The 23,334-nt window shown below is 35.9% G+C and overlaps 1 protein-coding gene across 4 annotated transcripts in view; it reads right to left on the bottom strand.

Moving 5' to 3' along the window:
* Nucleotides 1-5,100: 5,100 nt before the first annotated feature.
* The window catches only part of SMARCA2 (SWI/SNF related BAF chromatin remodeling complex subunit ATPase 2), a 106,872-nt gene continuing 88,638 nt past the window's right edge, over nt 5,101-23,334 (bottom strand). For all 4 annotated transcript variants that reach the window (XM_085214268.1, XM_085214271.1, XM_085214270.1 and 1 more), the window contains 5 exons: nt 13,272-13,377; nt 12,242-12,343; nt 8,258-8,390; nt 6,682-6,824; nt 5,101-6,065 (listed from right to left, as the gene is read on the bottom strand). In XM_085214268.1, the coding sequence (XP_085070394.1) occupies nt 6,030-6,065; nt 6,682-6,824; nt 8,258-8,390; nt 12,242-12,343; nt 13,272-13,377 (520 nt within the window). In that variant the 3' untranslated portion in view covers nt 5,101-6,029. The remainder of the gene's footprint in view (nt 6,066-6,681; nt 6,825-8,257; nt 8,391-12,241; nt 12,344-13,271; nt 13,378-23,334) is intronic.

Raw genomic sequence — 23,334 nt, 5'->3', positions numbered from 1 at the left:
AAATGAAAGGCAACAGAAGAGCAATGAAGCTTAAACGCAGAAGGGAGAATGTACATACTAGATATACTACAGTAAAATGGAATAAGAAACAACACAAGTGGATATAAACTCACTTCCCCCAGAAACGATGGATCTTTCAGAGGAAGAAAATAAGGTCTGGAATGCAGATAGTTCTCTTTTATTTACCGTGTACTTCTATCTCAGTATTACAGTCTTTTCGGTCTACATTATTTTTACCTGGTGTAAGAACAGACGGTGCAACCATTGTATTCACAGGTAGTAATGATGCAAGACAGCAAGACTGCTGGCTCAGCCAGAGATGGTGAATGTAATGAGGCAATGTGAGTTAATGTCACCATAGCAATGGACTGCACATGACAACAAGACACTGAATATCAAGCAAAATCTCAGAAAACAGCTGCCTTATCTGGAAAAATCCAGGTATCATTTCCAACACATCTTCTGGTCACTTAGAAATCATAGGAACTTCATGATGCGATATTTGTTGTCATTCAGACTTCAACTGCAACTTGCTGTATATGGGGAAAAAACACAAACTGTTATTCTCCAATTAGAGATTAATTTTGTCTTCACTATGTCTTCTGTGGATGTGAAAATAGGTAAGTAATAATACCACAGGGCTTGAAACTCAAGGTCCTTTTAGTAGAGGCAGGGGAATACAAATATTGAACCTTATGGAAGTGTCAGATCGAGGCAGAGATTTCAGCATGTTCTTCAGCACATCTATTTCTTCATATGACAGTAGAGTGAAAAGTATGATAAATATCGCCACATTCCCAGCCCTAACAGGTACAGAAGATGTAGGCAAGACCTATAAATGTCTGAAGAGAAGGAGTGACAAATGCATGAAAGGGGTCAATATGCAAGATCTTTTTGTCTCATCTGAAGAGTGAGCTCCTTGTTAAGGAGAAATACAAATGGTACAGCAACTTCTAATTAACTTTCATGTCATATTTAAATAATGGTTGAACACAACCTTTTTAACTTTCATCACAAAGAATAAGCAAACTGCATCTGGATAGTCCTTCAAGGCATTTTTTGGTTTTCATTTTAATTAACAAAGTTACCCCAAGCACAAACTTAAGTGTTTAAACATTTAAAATGTAGGTCTGTACAGTCTCAAAGTACGATGTTCTGTCCCTTCTGAATGGAATATTCACCTTCAGTAAAACAGAATTAGGTAGATATTGCAAAGTGTCTCATATTATCTGATAATTTTCTGCCTTAACTGCTTTCTATATCTTGCTCAGTGCATCAAAATTAGAGAAGGACTCCTTTTAAAATAAAATATAATTATACTGCAAATGAATCAAAATTATGCATCATTTATCTCTTTGGCTGCTCTTAACCTATCTTCCCTTTATCGCTATTGTCAAAACACAGGTGTGCTACTTCTGCTCACCCCTTCCCTGAACCTATAGAACCTTTATTTGCATTCATGTCTCAGCTTACAGGTCACATGCAAGTTCCTATATAGGACAGAACATTGATCTGTTTTGTTGTTGTTATTGTTTTTTGTTTGTTTTGGTTTGGTTTGGTTTTTGGTTTTTGGTTTTGTTTTTTTTTTTGCATTGATTTTAAGAGATTTTAAGAGAATTAGCAGAAAGAGAAGAGACCATTCCAAAAATCCCTTTGTAACACCTTCATTTTAACCTGTTGTGAACTGCATTGTAGACTAGATCATGTGTTCAATAAATCTTATTCTCCAAGCTTTTTTAATGAGGAAGTGAAAATGGACTGTGAATTACTAATAAAGCTATTAATGTACTTTTTTGGGTTGTCAACAGTATTAAGCATGTACCAATAGCTTACTAATTGCAGGCTACCTTGAGGCTTATTATTACAGCAGCTTTGCTTTAACTTTTAGTGCACACAAGGTGTAGATTGTACTTGCCATGCATTTGCCCTTTCCTCATCTCACTGCTTCAACAACCAGTGAACTACCAGCTTTATTTGAGAGCTGCATGACTGAAGAGTACACCTCCAGAGCCAGAGAAGCAACAAAAAGAGAACAGCATGGTTCCTTTTTTTTTACTTTTTTTTTTTTTTTTTCTGAAAGCAATTAACATGTCAAGGAAAACAAAAATACACATAGGTCTTAAGAAATACGACACTGCAATACTTAATAATTAGGACTAGCCACATTTAAGCAAGAAGCCATTTATACTGAAGTAATTTTGAATTTTTATTATCTCAGAAGGTGTGAGAGGAGAAGAAAGAATGAATATTAATAGCATTTGAAATAAAGCTGTTAAACGTTATTCAGCTGTCCCACTTAATCCTGCTGCCTACTTCCCAGGAGAACCAGAAGTAACAAGCAAATCTCCCACTACTTAACTTTATTTTCCAATGTCCCCCAGAGCATAAGCTACACTGTAACCAATTTTACTAGACAGCTTCAAGATGGATGTTGAAATTAAGGTAGCAAATGAGTTATTTCCTCTTAATTTGGACATGAGCATTGTCCTTATACATCCCCGAAGTATTCTAAGTACTTCATATGTCTTCATTTTCTATCTGAAAAGGAATTATGTAAAAGAAAATATGTGTATGTAACTTCAATATATTTGTACTTAAAAAAATAATTCCTCTCCTAATTTTTTTGAAAGAATTTAGAGCTCTGTGTATGAGAATAACTTAGCCTGAGCACCTTTCTTCACATACTAATGTGCTGTAATTACTAGCAAAAAGCTTATCTTGAAAAGTACAGTAAATCTGCACAGGAACAAAACAAAACAAGATAATGATTAAAAATTAGTCTGTTTAGCAACGTAACTCATAAGCGAAATAACAAGATCAACAGTAGGTGGTTTAATAATGGAATTAAATAAAGTTACTTCTTTTTTTTAACAAAATGTTGTGGTTGCCTTCTTCAGTTTTATTCTCCAGCTGAACATCCATCTGAAAATAATTCTTAAAAATAAATCAATCTAGGTCACTACAAAGTCATCAGGCACTTTGCAGATGGGTAATGTGATACTACGCCTGTTGTATCTCAGTTGCTTGTTAAAATACAGTTTAAGTCATCAGCAACTGAAGTCTACAGCCAGTTGTTTATTGTTATGTAATGGGTTGGTAAAATTAGTTCATTTTAAAGTGAAAAAGTAATACATATATACATATTATTTTGGTAAGCTATCTCTGAATATGGTATGGTTTCTGCATACCAAACTATCCCAGAATCACAGAAAGTTTGAACGCGGAAGCAGTCTCTGGATGACACCTTGCCCAATCCCTTAACCAGGGCCATGCACAGTCATTTGCTCAGGACCACATCCAGGTGCCTTTTGAAGATTTCCACAACCCCTCTTTGCAGTCTATGCCAGTGCTCTGTCACTTGCACAGTAAAAAGTGTTCTTCGATGTTCAGACAGAACAGTTTGCGTTCTGGTTTGCGCCCACTGCCTCCTGTCCTCACATTGAACCCCGCTGAAAAGAGCCCAAATCCATCCTCATTGCAATCTTCCTTCAGGTCATTCATATTCACTCATTCATATTGGTAAGGCTACCCCTGAGCCCTTTCCTTCTACATTCTCAACTCTCTCAGCCTCCCCTTTGCACATCAGATACTCCAGTCCCCTAGCCATCTTATTTGTGTTCTTCTGGATTCGCACCAACAAGTCCAGGTCTCTCCAGAACTAAAGAGAACAGAACTGGACCTGTGTCTGTCGTCTGTGGTCTCACCAGTGCCAAGCAAAAAGAAGATAGCCTCCCTTGACCTGTTGGCAACATTTCTATTGCATCCCAGGACAGTGTTAAACTTCTTTGCCACAAGGCACACTGCTGACTGGAAATGTTCAACCTGGAATCCTTCAAGAATCCCAGGACCTTTTCTTCAAGCTGCTCCAGGTACTTCTACACACTGATGGAATCAACATGTCCCTCTGAGATCAATGTATTTCTCTGTGAAAGACAGTATCCCCCACTGAGATAGGGCATACGCAGAGTGTGTTTGGCAAAAAGCTATTTTGGAAAAGATTCATTTTTCAATATGACCAAACTCTGTTAACTAACATTTGCCTTATGTTAAGAAACTACACAGAAAACGTTCACAGATCATGAAAGTGTATGCCTAAGTAAATGTTCCGCAAAACTTATTTCAATTTGTTTCCAAGTACACGTAATGTAAATTACAGTACTTACTCTGCAGTGAAAGAAAAATAATCTGGACAGAAAGCTTTCATTTTTATTCTTATTGCTCCCAGTGGATTTATGACCAAGAAAAACAATCTTTACCTCTATCAGGACATTCTGTTACCATCCAACACCATTATGTCTCTCCTACAACAAATGAAATGCTTGAAATTGCTAAGGCTCTTTGAAGGTAACAAACGCTCTCATTGTGGGTCTAATACACACAAACGAGCACCAGACAAAAATCACTGTTCAACTGAGCTAGAGGAAACACTGGAAGTGGTCAATACATAGCAGAGCAGCATAAAGACATGTAATGTAGACACTCACTGAAAATCTGTTTCAGGCAACAAAGAAAGTTTCTGTTTGCATATGAAGTTGTAGGCTTGCATATTTTTTATTGAATGTATGTCAAATTCAAGAAGTTTTGATTTCCACACAGAGTAGACAATTAACTGTAGGTACTATGTAGTTCAAGCACTTTCACTACCACATCTTAGTACCTTTATACCTCAGGGGAATACTTAAATAAACTGATTTGTAGATGGGCTGACTGCATAGATGTCTGCCTATGTACCTGATTGTATTTATGCCCACTGATGCTTGTAGGCATACATTTTTTGAAATAAAAAGAAAACATTTAATTTATTGCTTAATTGCTTGAATTGTAATTAGGTAATGATTTACAATTCAAATTAATGTTTTACTTCAGCTTTATTTTTATTTTAGTATGCATCAAATGCTTAGTCTCTGTGGACAATTCCATAGTATCAGAATGAGTTTTCAATTTAACATGTTCAGGATAGGTCACAGTGGACCTCTCTACAGGCAACCCTCTTGCACACTCATTCTTACTATGAGAAGGTTTTTGTGGAACTCATTAACACACGACTGTATCTATTGAGTAAGATTATCTCTTTATTAAGAAAGCACCAACACCATGCTCTTCAAAATTACTGGAATTTTATTTGCCTCAGGCTTATGACTTGCAACCAAAGACATTGTGCAAAGAAAGCAAAGATTAAGTACACTTTAGGGAAAAGGTGATAATCCACATTGGTAACATAGAAGATCAGTCTGATGAAAGAAGCCATCCATTACACTATATAGATTGCAATATTCAATAGCATTTTTCAACCCAACTTTTTTAATCAAGGAGAAAAAAGTTAAGCAAAGTTTACAGTAGACATAAATTTGATACAATTCAAAAAGCATTTTTCTGAAGATCATCAAGCATAAGTGGAAAAACATAAATGGGACGAAATGGATGAAAGCTAACTACTGTACAAATATAAGCTATAAAACAAAGTTGCATATATGTACCACAGTGTAAAAAAAAAAAAAAAAAAAAAAAACCATACAGAAGAAATAAAAACCTCAAAAACTGCCTGATGAACAATAAAATAACCAGTGACTTCTAATGGCTTCTCCTGGTTATCAATGCTACAAAAGACTTTTTTTTTTTTTTGTCTTTCTGATGCCACTTAAAAACTTCTTATCAAATGATAAAACCAGGCAAAATCAAACCATTACCAAGCTAAATCCAGCCCATAGAAATATACTACTAACGCACATTTTCCATCAAAAGCTTTTTTTCTGTTGTTTTTTTTTTTTGTTTGTTTGTTTGTTTTGTTTTTTAAATCTTTGAGGCCCATTTGGTCACAACATTACTTTTTTTTTTTTTTTTTTTCATTTTTTTTTACACCATGATATCATATGTTTGTCTGGCACTATCCTAAAGCTAATTTATAGAGAATGAGAATACAGAAACAACCCAATGTCTATTTGACAAAATGAATTCACTGGGCGTAAAATAGGAGAAGGGAGAAGAGAAGGGGAAGGGGTCAGTTCTGCCAAGAAAATAAACCCTATGGATCACTCATCATCACTTCCGCTTGCTTCCGACTGGTCCTAGAGGTAAGAGACACAAGACAAGTGAGAAATTCTTTGCCAGCTATTCTGTGGAATTTGTAAAAGAAGAAAAAAGAAAGAAAAGGGAAGAAAGATGACAATTAAATTGACACATCAAAGTAGTCTTAGGAAATGTAGTTATCTGATATTTCTCTTTCAAGACATTTAATGCAGTTGATGCAGACTTCCTTAGTGAAGAAAAGACACCAAGTAAGGAAAGATCAAGTATTTCTATCTATACAGATGTTTAATAACAACTGGGAAGAGTTCTTTTTCCATTTGTTGCATTTATAGAAGCAACTCTAGTACTAAAAAAATCAAGCTAAGAATCTTTCATTTGGGGATGAAAGCAAACAATCCATGAGGTTTAAAAGTTCAAAGAAGGTAGGAACAGCTCCAAGAAATAAGCTCCAGACTTCTTGTCTTTCAGCACTGGGACCAGATCTCCTAAACACGCCCAGATACAGTTAACACCCTTGCCAAATTTTCTCAAGATGATGAATACAGATTAAATATGTGCTTAAGCATGAACAGGTGAGAATTCTGACAGCAAGCAGGACAGGGTAGAGACGCAATCACGGTAACCACTTCCACAGTCTCAGTGAACAAAACTTACATTTTCATCTTGATCCTCATCACTATCATCATCACTCACAACAGGTTTGGCTTTTGCTCGGCTTTGCCTCTTCTTGCTCTTTCCTTTCTCCCGACTTTTTTCATCCTTTTTAGTCAGTTTGATTTTGACTTTCACAGATTTTGCTGCAGAAAGTGTAAAAATGTACATGACTGTGAATAAAATAAACTACTGAAGATCAGCTATCAACTTCTAAATGCTGTTTCTGTTTTTAGAAATCTTCACCTGGTAGCAGCAAAAGATACTCGCTTTGTTCTTTATCTGGACCATGGAACAATTAACTAGAGATACTTGCTTTTACTTCTCTACTTCTTGATTGTTGTAGCAATAATTTGTATTAAGCTATGGAGTATAACTTAACTGTTATACTTCCTCTTTTTCATGTTCAGCAGGTAGTACCTGGTTCTGTGAGAAGATGCAAACCTAAAAACACTTTCTTACTTCTATATAGACAGGTTTATTCTTTGTACAAGCAAAAAATCGTGTCATTTTAAACTACAGGAATGCTAAGTGGAGGTGACTGGCAAACCTAGAACAAACACCTTTCACAAGAACGTATTAAGTGCTTGATTTCCAAATGAACTTCTGAAACAGTATGTCCTACAGAACTGCTTGTTTTTGTAAGTACAGTTCAGGGCAAAGTACTAGTGTTTCTTAACCATACAGAAGGGGCAGCTGAAGAGTATAGATATTGGGGGCAAGAAGTGGAATATAGATGCCTCCATTTCTACTATATTACATTTCTGAATCTGCAGGAACTTCAAGTTTGGTGATTATGCCTCCACCAAAGAAACACAAATCAACAAAGAGAACTGAAAGGCTGTATGGAGATAGGTCTTTTGTATGGTCAATCCTTGCTCCATTGTGGCCATCAGTATGCTAGGACACTTGAAATACATTAGTTAATCAGTGGAACAGTATATAGGCACCAGATTAAATTTCGAAATGGAAAAGACAAATAATTTCACTAAGGGAGAGAACACACTGGCAGAATGTTTCAACAGGGGTTTAGAAGTCACTCCCCTTCTTGGAATACATTTTCCTGCATCACGCCCTGAATACCTGCTGAACTTTCTGTCCAGCTCTGTACTATCCCATAACTTGGCCCTCTGAAGAATGGGTGTCACTTCCTGCTTCTGAAACAAGTTGAGTTTCAATTTGTCCTTGTCCCAGTGAAGAATACTTGCACCATCATTTTCAATAGGTGATGAATTTCATGTTGCATCATGCCTGAAAGGCTGATCACTCATGGATCAAAACTATATTAGGCTTTCTAGTACTTTTATTTACAAATAGTGTGAATAGGACAAAAAGGGTTTATCAACAGTCATAGCCAGTCAAACCCATTCCCACGTAACTCTTCTGTTTGTTTCTGTTGTTTGAAAATACTACACTCTTAGAAATAAACAGCCAGAAGAAATAGAAAAAAAAGATTTAAGTTGAATGCAGTAAACTTTTTAAGAAGTTGCGTTCCTCCACAGAAAACTCAATCTAACAGCAGAAATCAGAACAATTAATTACCCGCCCCCTCCATTTTCCTTATTTAGATGGGACTCACATTCCGACTCTGACTCCTCTTCATCATCATCATCTTCATCATCATTGCTTTCATCCTCACTTTCTTCTTCTTTGGCAATCTTCTGTCGTGCACTTTTGAACACAGACTGAAGAACAATGGAATCCTCATAGATCTACAATGTGAATACAAACCTATGTCAGAGCTGTAAAATCAAGCAACGTGAAAAGAAATCATACTGCAGACCTTCATTTCTGCTGGAAACATATGAACTGTATGGTCTTTTTAAATTACAAGTAACAGTGGATGTTGCATGAATTTTACAAAAAATATCAACATTAACTTTTTATTTTCTGAATTAAAAAAATGTCAATAAAGATAAGTAAATTTGTCACAAAAAAGAAGTTTTAAATATCTTGTTTTAAATGTCCAATTGTTTGTCCAATTAAATGCTTTCTTTTGTTGTTTCTATTACCACCAGGGCTCCTCTACATTTTCATTACATTTTAAGTGTTGAAAACCTCCCAACATGACAACCTTCAGCAATAAGCACCTCAATTATAAAACTGGATAAAAGTCTAGTAACATATTTGACAGCGACAAATGACTAGCTTTTATGTTAATTATCATTAGTTTTTCCAGAAGCCAAACCAGCCACAAGGAAATTTATTTATCCGAAGCATCCCATCCTTTTTTGAAGATCTAAAAAGGCTGAAAAATCAGTGCCTGTCCCAAACTTAACATCCTTCCTTAAACACAGGGTAACTTGCTGAGCACTTCTGGCACACCAGATTTTCACTTCAACATCAAGCATCAATATACGAGAAGGTTACACCTGGCTTTTAATGTATTTCTCAGATTAACATAACATAGATATCATAGTCTCTCTAAGTAACTAGGACTTCAGAATCATCTTAACATAGGAGCTTGTCTATTTTGCTTTGTAAGAAGACAAAGCTTCTTGGATAATAAAGAATAGTTATATATGCAATAGTAAAGGGTCACGAACTGTATTTGATTTCCTCATCATCCTCACTCCTTCAGCTAAACAAAGTATTTTCTTGTATAAAGGAACACTGTCTATTTGCGAGAAAAATAGGAAGATTTTTGGCTGTCATTACACAAGCTGTACATTAAAATTGATAAAACCACTCTCATACTTTGTACGTTCAGTAAGAAGAATTAGAAAAACTTGGTTCAGAATACTTCATATGAAATACACAATCTTTCAGTACCTTTCAGGAAAAGTGACTTTCAGTGCAGTTAGTTCCCTGATCCCTATTCCATAAATACTCCAGTGACTTTTGTTAAGAGATGTTAAGATGTCTTGTAAATATGGCCCAAGTGTTACCTGACACTCCTGATACATAATGATGATGATTGTTTTGAAATGGCTCTTATTTTCCTTTTGTTTTGTGCCACTAATGGAATTTTAGATCCCAGAGTGTTTTTTTTTTCCTCGAAGAGTAATCATTACTGACATTCTCTTACACCTAAATTTTTTAAAGTTTCCTGTCCCTAGAAGATTGAATTTCTCTTGAACAAATTTTCTTTTCTTTCCCATAGGCCTAGCATATTGTTCTTAGGGTTGGCTTTCAATAACCTTGCAATCTCTTCTTAGAGAAAACACATTTCTAAAATCTAAAATAAGAAGAATTAAAGAAGAGCACAAGATTGTATTTTGAACTCCAGTCATTACATATTTTAAGATCTCACTGTGATCCAGACTTCTTAACAGAATTTCATAGAAAAAATAAAGGGGTTTTAAAAAATACTATCTTTCTAAATACAGAATTCTTTGTAGATGCTCACTGGCTATTATGACTCAGGAAAGACTTAGAGCTTCATTCAGAAAAGCTAGGCAACTAGAAAGTTTACTTAACTTTGATAAAAAACTGATTCCAACAAGAATCATAAAAGGAACAGCAGTAACAGCAGAACTTCCTTCCAAATGAGAAAAACAGTGACAAAGGAACTTAAAATACTGCAAATTTTTAAGACAAAGTTTTTTCTGTTTCAAAAGACATGCACTGTTTTAACTTCCTACATGTCTGTTTTTCATTTGAAAATGTTAAAAACTTTTGAAACTGCAGAGGTTTCACTGAGCACAAAAGCCTCAAAAAACAAGTCTGTCTGTCTCTGAAAACCTCTCCTAAGATTCTGGCTCAAATGGAACTCCTTGGCTTCAAGGAAAAATATGCATCAACACCAGCAAAACAAACATGCAGAATTTCACTTGATGTTGCTGTGTACCTGAACAGCTCTATTTACATTAGCCTTTTTGTTTTGGGTGTGCACACAATAGTCACAGCAAAGGTAGAACTAAACTATCACAACAAATATAAGAACCTTAAAAACTGGAGGACCACTGGAGAAATGTCCCACAATTCACTAGAAATAAAAAGTAAGTTACAAGAACATAGCATAGAAACTTAAACAAAACAAATCAAAAACTGCAACAAACAAAACTCAGATACAGATCATTCGGGATTTATACAATAAAAAGTAATACCAATTCTGATAATTAATATTTGTATGCTAGTATGGAAAAAAACACTGAAGCTGGTTGAACTATTTCCAAACAGAGTAACAACATCTTGAATACTTATATCCCTTCAAGAGTATTCCTGGCAAATCTATCACTCCACATAACAAGAGATCAGTTCCAGATAAGCAACTCATGCCATTCTCATCAGCATAATTATTTTTTCACATAGCTACTACTTTTTACTTTTCCCTTTTTAACTACTGTCATTCTCCCCCTCCAACAATTTTAATGGTACTTCTCGGGTAGGTTTATCTTTGTTTTTTTAATTCACAGCTAATTTACTACTACTTGACTAAGGAGTAAACTGGTAATTTACTTTTGGACATTTAGTAAAGGCTCTGTTCCACAATTTGAGTCATCACTATTTCTATTAAAATAATTTTAGCAGATATGTTTACAGGCTGTTTCCATATAGTTTAACACAGTAAAAATATCACATGTATATGACACAGAAAGCATTTTCTGTCTCTATATAAGAAAAATAAACACAAGATGACCAGTTGTATTCATCAATCCTGTATCTAATCGCATGTTTCATTGTTACATCTCAATTTTTCATATAAATTCACCTGTTCAGTAAAGGGTCATCAATAACTTATAGTTATTCAGATGATGCATTAATACTGGCAGCATGAAACCTCCAGCTAAATTTATCTAGGCTTTTTGAAAGGAATTTTCTTTTCTCTTTCATATTATTGAAGTGGTTTTCAGGTCCTTTCTTCAATTTAATACTGTATTTGTATCACACAATTTAAACTTCTCTGCAAAAATATGTATCTTATGCTACATTTCACTATGTTGTGTGATAATTTTCTCATCTGTTATCTAGATTTTGTAGTCTCTCATTTTGCGTCAGCATGCTCTGTTCCCATTTTACAAGTCTGATCACAATCGTACCTTTACAACATTTGAGGTTAGAGATTTTGCTTTGTAAACCTCTGAGACTCAACTCTGGTATTTTTTATTACGAAGTTTTAAAATGGATATACATCTTTCAAAGAAAGATCAGTCTGAGGGTTAAGAGAATATAAAACTTCATACACAAACTTCACATCTGGATCTTGAATTTCTATCTTGCACTAGCAGAGCTGCAGAGACTATTAAGCATTTCCTCTACAACTGGAATTAGCTGTACTATTATACCTGCTCCTTCTGCCATCCAATCTGGTAGCACAAACCAATGTATCACTTTACATAAACAGGCACCCAGCAGAGATTCAAATCATCCTATAATAGCTGGGAACTACAGACAGATTAAAACAAGCTGATCTCAGAACTGGACTCAAAACCAAATTCTCTGCATGCTCCCACTTCAGCTGTGGCCAGAGAACTTTGGATAATTCTAAGAATCTGTCATTTTCCTTTACTTAAAATAAGAATTAAAATACAGCATTTATAGGCATACTGTAATAATCAGTTAAGAACTAAAAGCATCAGGAAGGGAAAACCTCTATGTGTAATTATTAGTTTGGTCAGACCTGTGATCCCTCCAGATTGAATGTCTGAGCATTGTGACACAGCAACATGACATCCTTCTCCAAATCCCCAAGACTCCGATATTTATGGTTGCGAATTCTTTCCTGTTGCATTTGTTGAGGAAAATGAGAAGTACGGAGAGGCAGTAGTGCAGGAAAAAAACAACAACAAAAAAAAAACAGCAGACAAGACATAGAATTAATCTTTGAAAAAAACATTATCTTTAAAAATGCTACCTAAGCATCAAAACAGGTGCCTATTTAAAAGAAACAAAGGAACAATAAAATGTATCATTAATGTAATACTAAAATCACAATTGAGTAATAAGTATAAGAAACATGCAATTGCTGTGTGGAGTGGAAGGGACAAAAGCTACAAAACTGAGCTCCTCTGGTAAAAGGAATTTCAATTTCTTCTTTTCTGCACAGACATACAATATGGTACAATATGAACTGCATTACAGAGTTACATCATCTAGTTGCCTAAAACCCATCTGCCAAACTGTGTTTGGATGTTAGTTTGGGGATTATTATATTCTCCTACAAGAGTTTTCAAGATAAAGTTTTCTTTATATGGTTCTTTATTGAAAAAACACATTGAAATGTCCACTAGAACAGGTTGCCCAAGGTGGTTGTGGATGCCCCATCCCTGGAGGCATTCAAAGCCAGGCTGGATGTGGCTCTGGGCAGCCTGCTCTGGTGGTTGGCGACCCTGCATATAGCAGGGGGTTTGAAACTTGATGATCATTGTGGTTCTTTTCAACCTAGGCCATTTTTCGATTCTATGATTCTACGTCATCTTTGAAAGTGTCATTCATATAACTGCTGCATTCTGATTTAACTTTGAAATTATGGTAATATACTATGATACAAACTAAATAAAATTCGTAACAAGGGATGTGATAAAGTTTAACATCCAAAAGACAGAGGTAGATTCAATATGCATATTGTGGTCATTTATATACTGACTTCATACACATCAGTGTCTAACAAAAAAAAATATAGGAATCTCCACTTCCAATAATGTTCTTACCTTAATTTTTTTGAAATCCACTGGTTTCCTAATCAATTCATAATACTCTGGTAGTTCTTTTCTCGATGGGAGCTGAATGAAGACTTCACTTAGCTGTCGTCCAGAACTGTTGAAAAAAACAAACCAAACACAAAGCCAAGAATTACTACAACTTCCTTACACACACAGGTCATACAATCAAATCATTAAAAAACAAATTAACAAACAACAGCAAAAATACAACCCCAACCCTTCTTCTTTCAAAGAACAAGAAAGTGATTTCTTAATTATTCTAATCTCATATTACTATTTTAATAAATTGATACAGATAATTGATTTACAATTTAATACAGATCTTTCTGCTCTGTCCTAAAATATCACCACCATTATAATATCAGAACTGTCATGGAACTTCGTGAAAGCAAGATCAGGACTTAAATAGGAATATTGTAGTGCTTTGTCAAGTGCAGTCTTACCCTTTTCTAAACTTTTTTCATAATTCTTAGCATGCTCCCCTCCTGTTACTCTAAGTTTATGTTCCTCGGTCGTTTTATAGTTGTTTTCGTATCTCCTGGTCACACTGCACCATTTGTTCATATTGACTTTGGTTACACCACATGCTGATTGCCATCAGAAGAACTAGATTTTACAGTGAAAAACGTTATTAACTTCCATTAATGATCTTTCCTGGAAAGATCATTCTGACTGTACTGAAAATCTTTACTGTGATTTGTACTTCTTCAATTATCTGAAATAGTGTGATACGTTATTTAAAATCCTCTGATTGTCTAGGAACATGTCATATTATTTGAAGCTGTTCAGAACTCCTAAAGTTTTGTTAATCCTCTATTCAGTTTTATTTATTTATTTATAGATAACTGCAACATATTTGGAGACTAAATGTATCGATGGCACTTACAAGCTTAAGGTTGTGTTTGTTTTTTTCTTTTTGAATCTCACATCAAAATAGTGGAAAGAAATCTCTGCTGAGAAGAACTGTAACTCATTGCATAGAGCATTCACATGCCATTTCCTGGCTCATGTTCATGTACTTCCCTCTCTCACAGCTCTGTGAGAGGAGGAATTGGATGGTAACTTAACATGCAAGACGTTCATAGGAATTGAGCAAGGAGAAGGCTGCTGCCTAGTCTCGGTCTCCACCTCAGCTTCAATCTCGCAGCCACCCTCCATAACAGCATGGGATCTTAATAGACATGTTAAATTGATGCTGGATCAAAGGTTAATTGAGGCAATTCCGCTACGGAAGATAAGGATGGTGAGATGTGCAGAACAGCTTTGTCCTTTATGAAATTTATGAATGCCTGCCTATCAAATCTTAGACATCTCTTAATGTCTGATCTATTACTAGAATTTTTAGAGGCACAAACTCGCTTTGGGAACCTGAGAGATCAATGAATAAGAAGAATGAACAAAACTTTGTCATTTCTTAAGCAGCTGTTGCTTACCTAATCCAAGATTTTTTACTGTTCTCAGAACACTTTTGCTCATTATACACTCTGCATTAGAGAGGACAATAATATTAAAGTTCTAATCATAGCTTGCTAATCAATGTCATCCAACTGATATCCTTAGGGACAACTTGCATCTGGAGTACTGTTCTATCCAATGTTAACACTGTAAATGCCCCTACCTCATCATCATTTTTTCTGATTCGCAGCCGCAGAACCTGTTACTTTGTCTGCTTACAGTAACTGCCAGATTCCAACCCCCTGGCTGTTTCTGAAAGATTATGGCACATACAAAATCATACTTTTTGGTGCTGCATCTGCACAGTGAAATAAGAAGGTGTACTGCGCCACTACATCAGGGAAGGTAAGAGTCAAGCCTATATACACTACACAAATACTAGTATAGACAACCTGACAGACCATTTGCACCTCATACAATACTCCAGAGAGTTTACTAGCAACCTCAGCCAACAGATCACAGAATTATAGAGACTAGAATGGACCTCTGGAGATCACGTAATCCAACCTTCCCAAACAAAAAAATCTTGTTCATTTGGGACTCTCTCTATTACCAAAATACACAAAATGAAAAAATGACAACAAAATTGTCATCCCAGATTTTACCATTTCTCTCCTGACAGAAAATAATTGCGATGCTCTCAGGCCACTGCATCTTCACATCTCCTTCAGTACTGAATTACAATAAAGAGTCAAATTCATTAATTTAATACTTCTCCTGCCAAAGTGGTAGTCGTTTATACTACAGATTTGAAGTTACCGATCCTGTTAATGATGTCTGTGAGTGACAACGTCACATCAGATAACAGAATCTGTCTTCATCTCAGACTACTAAGAGCGATGTATTAAGAACACACTACACAATTTACAAAATACAAAGTTGTTTTCAAAACTTTTGATTTGGATTTGGCATGCAAACACTGAGTTATCACTGCTGTATTTTAAATTTTAGCACCTTCCTTCTAACAAAAACATCTATTTGAGAAGAAACAGAAAACCACTGATGCAGATGCTGCTTCATTTCATTCATACATTTCACAGTCTAACAATATTATTCAAGTATGAAGAGCTACTAATATTCTCCTAATTTTCATCAGACTCTGAAATAGGTTATGTATATTTGCACTATTTAAAAAGTTTCCTATAATTACACAGCCTTTTATTCAATAGCTCCATAATTCTTCCCCCTTCCCCTCCTTTCTACATACTTGTATACACTCTTATATTGTATTATTTGAAAAATATAACAGTAGTAAACTATTACACAGCAATATTCTATTTTCAAGGTATAAATCTAGCCAACTGCAGCTTGCTCACACAGTCTAATAAATTAAGAATGCTACAGAAAACCTCCTAGCTTTTGTTTGATGTAATTAATTACTGAGAATCACTTAAGGTCATGAAAAAAAAAAAAAGAACAACAAAGCACTAAGGGCATGAAATATGCAACAGATAGAAAAGGAATGCCTGATCTTGTCTACACAGATCAATAACAGCTTATTCTGTTGTACCATCTTTATAAAATCTCTTCTCACAAGGACTGTTATCTTCTGCTCTCTGCCTATATTGAAAAATCATCTGACACTTTCTGACAGTCATGGGCTGTGTCACTAGTACAAATGAAGCAAATTATTAATAATTAATCATTATTAAAGCAATATTCAGATTTCAATCCCCATCCTCACTTTTATAATTAGAAAAAAATAACAACTTGCAGAACTACTGCATGCGCAGTAAAAAATCACTTATGGTTGCCTGGCAACTAGCAAGATACATGCTGAAGGGAAGAAGGATCAGAATAAATTATGAGAGCTGACTGTGAAACAGCAAAAGCTGACAGCTCACTGCATCAGTCCTATTTGCTCACATGCAAATACTAAATGGTAAGAAAGCTAAAACTCATTGAGAGGTATTACTAACTTTTTAAAAGATTTTTGCTTAGATAGTATTTGTGCTCAATGTTTCCAATTTTACCTTGGAATTCTTTACAATGTGTGTGTAAGTACATACTTCCACTCATTTAGCATGTATTATTGTTTGTAGAATTAAATGCAGGAACAATTAGGCTTAATTCATGCATATCTGGTTTTGTTCCCCTTTTCCCTGGCAGTATGGGGCCAGAAGCAAGTTGCAACCCATCTATCAAACCACCTTCTGTTTAGGATTCAAAATGGAGAGACAATTACAAAGATGAAGATGTATGATGCTCTCATATTTCTAGCAAATCTCACACTTCTTTGTTAACACTGAAATCCAATGTAGAGTGGTTGGAATGAATGCTGACAACCAGAAACACAGTATACAAATTACAGCTCCTGCATGAGTGAAACTCAAAATGATGTTTGCTAAACAAACAAACATTCAAAACAAATAAATTGTGTCCGCAAAGAATTTAAAGAAAATATATGAAGAACCACCCTACTATGTTCAACTTCGAAGAGTAATCCACACAGGCAGGGAGGTTATTCATTTTTGTTGGAAGTATTTAGTGATTCATCTTTTTTGAAACTGACTACAGTAATAAATGGTGGACCTGTCCCTATCATCGAAACTGAAATGAGTACAAATAGTAACTAATATTTCTGAGATATGGATATATATTCCATAGCTTTGGCTTGACTATAAATAAGAATTATTTCCTTTGCATGTTTGAATACTTAAAGAGTACCAGTTGGCATAATTAATTAACAGTTAGATCAGCAATGGATAATTACATTACTCACTGTATTACAATAGTTAAAAACTGTCAACCTGAGAAAACTGCTGGAGAAAATTTGAAAGGAAAATTCATTTAACATACAGAGAAAAACACTCTCTCCCAGAGCTATGCTCTTTCAAAATTAGAATATAGCCACCAATTTAAACATTTTACTTTTAAAGAGGCAGTGATAATAATACAAGGAATACAAAATGAAGCAGGAAACATGGGTAGGACACAACAACTCCAGCCTCCAGATTTCTTACCAGTTGTACTAAATGCGGTCAACAGCCACCCACTACAAGGTGGAGGCTTTGTGAAGCTACTAGGCACACCATTTAAGTCCTTACTCTAGCTGAGGCTGATGAGCAGTGAGAAGTTGGATCACAAATGTAAATCATTGCCTGTAATTGACCTGAAAAGGACATGGGGCTCTTAAATATAATGTTTCTATCTAAACAAAGGTAATGCAAAGCAGCAGGTAACACCAACAGGAACCTAAACTGTAAACTCTCATGCAAGGCAGAAGTGGACTGCAGATTTGTACGGATGCTGAAGGATTATAAGGTCTGAAGTACCATTCTTTTTTCCTGCTTAATTGCAACAATCAAGAAAGTAAGCAACGCTCACAGCTTGTTTTCCTCTACAATAATTAAAAAAAAAAAAAAAAAAAACCTTCAAAGGAAGAAAAAGATGTTTTTTGAAAGTAAGCATTCATGTGCATGATGCAAAGCTCAAGCATTTGGTATGCAAATTCCTTAGTCAGAAAATAAATAAACCTCTCTCTCCAGTAAAACTGTTCTTCCCTTTAAAAGGCTAAAGCATTTCAACTGGACAACCAGATTAACTCTGCTTTCCAAAAGTACAACATGAATGTTACACGTTCTTCTCTATACTATGCAATCCTATCGGCATTCCTAATTTACAGGGAAGAGAAGATAAATCAAAATCATCAAAACTAGAAATAAGTGACAGTAATCTGGGTTGATGCACTCTCTTTTAAACAGGTGATTTATACAGCAAGATTAAAATGAGGTAACGGAGTTGTAAAGGCACCAAAATACTACTGGAAGTCAAGAAGTAATTTCAACAAAATATTAAAATATATTGAAATTTATTACTCGCAGAGCCTGTAAAGGAAACATGTACATTTTACACTGGAGGATCAGGATCAATGTGCTTCCAAGTCCTTGAATCTAAGTCCCTAGTAATAAGCAATTACATAAATTTTTTAATCAAGGAATAAATCCTAAATCTAGATAGGTATTTTTGCTTCACTATTCCCTACCAAGGATGTTGCAAAACTCTTTTTAGTTACTAACTTGAATGCATTTTGACTGTTTACATTCACATAACCTTGTGATCACTATTCTGTATTCTACTTATTTCTACATTCTCCCAGTGTTCATGCTTTCTTTGTTTCTCTGGTGAATTTACTGAAAGCAATCATCTTCTCCTCTCAGACTGTGCTGCATGAGGATAAATAAAAATCCCTGTTTCTTCTTGCAAGACTCTCCCATCCTAGTTATCACTAAAGTAGCTATTTACACTAGTTAAAGTATAAACTAATCTTCCTTATTCAATGAAGGTATTCCTTAAGAAACATTAACTTTATCACATATAATGACATCTCTATTTCCTTACTGGCAATAGTGTTCTCTGTGCTAAATGCTAGAGTTCTTTGAATATTTCATTGCCCTGTAATTTTCCTATTTGCGTTCTCACCATCCCCTTAAACTATCCTTTTGTCTTCATAACCAATATCACTATCCTTACTGAGTGCTAAATAAGCATTCATTTAATTTTGCAGGTCACAGAGCATCTGTCCTGTGAAGAAAGGATGAGGGACCCGGGACTGTTTAGCTTGGCGAAGGATCTGGGGAGACCACACTGCAGCCCTCCAGTACTTAAGCCGAGTTTATAAGCAGGAGGGAAACTAACAGGCAGATAGTGATGGGTCAAGAGGAAATGGCTTTAAACTAAAGGAGGGGGATTGAGATGTTAGAGGGAAATTCTTTACTCGGAGAGTGGTAAGGCACGGGACTAGAGATATGGATGTCCCATCCCAGGAGGTGCCCAACACCAAGTTGGATGGGGCCCTGGGCAGCTTGATCTAGTGGGTTGGCAATGCTGTCCATGGCATAGGACTGGAACTGGATGGGCTTTGAAGGTACCTTCCAGCTTAAGCCAGTCTATGATTCTATGATTTATTTACTGTGTCATCCTCTCTGCACACTACATCTTTCCTTGTTCCTTTTTTATTAATATAAATAAAAAAATATTTTCCAGAATGTTCAATACTTCCTGCAAAGCTTTAACTCACTTACGGGAATTCTCACTTCTTTTTCTCAGAAAGACCATTTTGAAACAGTTTCAGACTTCTTCACATTTTTTTCTAGAAACAGCCTTTATTCTTCCTCTCCTTCATCCAGCTAAAGTATCAACCTTTTCCCAGAAGACTATCCTTCACTTTAATATTAACATTTCACAATACTTCTACCTTAGCAAATTCAGATCTCATTCACATTAAAACCTCAGTTACTGAGCTATTTTCCTTAATGTATCAAACCCTACTCTTTCCTCCATCTGTCCATTTAAATTACAATGAAGATTACTTAATCCAAAGTTACTCTCCACAGCTGTATTCCATCTGAGTAGATGCTGCAAAAAGTTGGAAAAGCTGGAGTAAGAAAAGATAACATAGTGCAAAATCTTTTAAGATTAATCTTTAAAAATCTTTTTTCTCTGTCATAGTCTTACTTAGGACATTCTTCCTTGAAGTTAGAGGATTCTGACCATCTTTCTATGTTCTTTTTCCTCTACTGAAGATTTATTCTCCAGTCTAAACCATTACAGATGAAATTTAGATTATAAGTAGGTTTCACTTATAATAGAGAAGAGAAAAATGCTCTGCATCCGTAGTTCTGCTCTGCTACAGTTGGTACATATTTTATCCTTCAATACTCAAAGCTGAGTAATAGAGCATAGGTAAAATTTAAGAATGCAACACTGATTTCAACACACATTTTTACTTCTCCACAGTACTTACTTCACAGTTTCGCAAATCCAGTTATGACTATTTGTTTCAGCAATACTTAAGATAAATGCTTATCAACACAAACAAGAACCTAAAGAACATCATCCAACAGCGGGATCGAAAGCACAGCAGCCTGAAAGGAGGTAGCAGCACGAATTTGATGAAGTGCTCAACAGTTCTCACTACAAAGTGTCCAGAGCCAAAGATTTTAACAGTGCATAAAAATTCATTTTCTCTATCTTTATTATTTGCTTTATTAAATGGGAAATACCTCCATGAGGATGTAATCTCAATGCTAACTTCCACTGGCTTGCATAGAGTTCTTTAACAGGATTTTACAACTAGTTAGATACCTGCCTCTGAATTTTGTTTTCAAAAGAATCATATGCTGCATTCATCTACACCAAATACTTGTTTTAAATGCTGCTAATTTGTCTGCATAATCTCTCTTTGACCTTATTTTAATAGCCGCAGCTCATAGTGCTGGTTAGTAAAGCTTAGATCCCTCAGGATGGATGGGACTTTGAGGATGCTGGTCTAGTGGGAGATGTGCCTGCCAATAGCAGGGGGACTGGAACTAGATGATCTTAAAGGTCCCTTCCAAACCATTCCATGATTCTATGATTATTATTGGTACTGTAGCTTTTAGCTCTCCTATACCTATTCTATTTTGTTTCAAACTTCTAGAATAAACAAGGAAAACAGTATACTTCTCACCAAATGGCTATAACAGAACTCAAGGACAGGATAAAAATTAAGAAACTATTTGGAGATTCCTTCTTCACATTAACATTAACCAGAACATCCACACACACACACACACACACACGTGCACACACACATACACACACACACACACACACACACACAAATCAGTCAACTAAAACCCCGTATATGGGTGAGCTCTTCTCAAATGTAGAGAAACATGTAGAGAAGCTTTTTTAAATTCTGTCAGACTAGAGCTCCATAAATACATTTTAAAGTTGTAAACGATTCTGCCTTGCAAAATACAAAGACAAGCTCCTAGGACAGTGACTGGCATGCCTTTTTTCTCCAAGCAGCACAGTTACTTGTATGTCAGAAATCAGATACAAACTTCCTGGGGAAGAAGAAACAGGCAAAGTTTTTTACTTACCCAGTAAGTATCAGTTATTATCAGTAACTATCCCCAGTAACAGTTTAATGCTATACTGGAGGCCTGCGGAAGTAACATGCTTGCTCTTTTTGAACTGAGAGGTAAAAGCTCCCATCAGAAGCAGGTCAGCTAGGAAGAAGTTCCAGAATGGGGAGCCAAACCATGAGAAATTCTTCATTATTATTCCCTGATTACTTGTCCTGAAATTTAAACACTTTTTCAGCTTCTCTGTTAGAAAGTCACAGCAAGATCATAGACACATAGAATGGTCTGGGTTGGAAGGGACCTTTAAGATCATCTAGTTCCAGTCCCCCTGCTATAGGCAGGGTCACCTCCCCCTAGACCAGGTTGCTCAAAGCCCCATCCAGTCTGGTCTTGAATGCTTCTAGGGAGGGGGCATTCACAACCTCACCTGGGCAACCTCTTTCAGTGTCTCGCCACCATCACAGTAAATAATTTCTTCCTGATATCTAGTCCAAATTTAAATGTTAAAGACATTTCCCCACATCCCTCAACCTGTTGCTACTGCCCTTATGAAAAATCCCTCCCCAGCTTCCCTGTAGGTCCCCTTCAGGTACTGGAAGGCTGCTACAAGGTCCCCCCAGAGCGTTCTTTTCTCCAGGTTGATAGGCCCAACTCCCTCAGCATGTCCTCATAACAGAGGTGCCCCAGCCCTCAGATCCTCTCAACCCCCTCCAACAGCTCCATGTCCTTCTTGTGCTGCCTGCCCCAGAACTGGACACAGTACTCCAGGTGGGGACTCATGAGAAGCCAGTCATGTTTCTCTTGATGTAACCCAGGACACAGCTGGCCTTCTGGGCTGCAAGTGCACACTGCCTGCTCATTCTGAGTCTTTCATGAGATGAGTATACTAACGGTGAATATATTGAGTTTGTAGCCAGCTTCCTGCTCATCCTGTTCACTGCTGTGAATCCTCTTCTGATACAACAAATTTTGACAAGTACTCTGGAGTGTCCACAGATCACAAAATGGTTCACTTCAACAGTTAATGTGCCAAAAAAATCAGGCTCTGTATCCTTCACCACATACTACCTAAGTTAACCTTCTGCAGCCATATCTAGAGCAGAAGCTGCAAAAACAAAGTGCAACTTGCCATTTGAAGTCAAAAACTCTGAAAGTTTCCTTACATGTAAAAATTGTACTGTTACATTCTGTGGGTCATCTAATGCAAACGCTTCACAGTTGTCTCTGAATGCATTTTACACTAATTTAGCTAAGATCAGTCTTTATATGACACATGTAATTCAACATATGGCTAAGAAAGGATATATGAACAAAAAGGCTATACTAAGATTTGGGAAATAGAAGCAGAGTTCAAAACCACAACTTCCTGAAACAAATCTGATTCAAAGGTGCTATTAACTAACAACTTCTTAATTTCCTCCTCCTGAAGCAAAGATGATTTTCAATTTGAAAATCTGCCAAATAAAAAATCTTCAAGTCATATTTTGGTTTAGAACCCACATTTCTTCCTAAGGTTAAGCTATTAATTATTTTATGATGCTGAAATGGTTTGATGACTAGGCTTCTACCTCAAATGCATACAACACATTATTCCCAATATTTCTACAGTTTTTCCTTTGGTAGTTCAAGATCTCACAACACTGGCCCTATGTTTTGTGTAATCTTACAGGTCATGGGGAGTACTTGCAGTAACAAATCCATATCAATGGTTAATTAATTCAAATACATATTTGAAGAGATAT

This window comes from Meleagris gallopavo, chromosome Z (genome assembly GCF_905368555.1).
Source record: "Meleagris gallopavo chromosome Z, MGAL_WU_HG_1.1, whole genome shotgun sequence".
Taxonomy (NCBI): Eukaryota; Metazoa; Chordata; class Aves; order Galliformes; family Phasianidae; genus Meleagris; species Meleagris gallopavo.
This window is presented reverse-complemented; position numbering and strand designations above follow the sequence as displayed.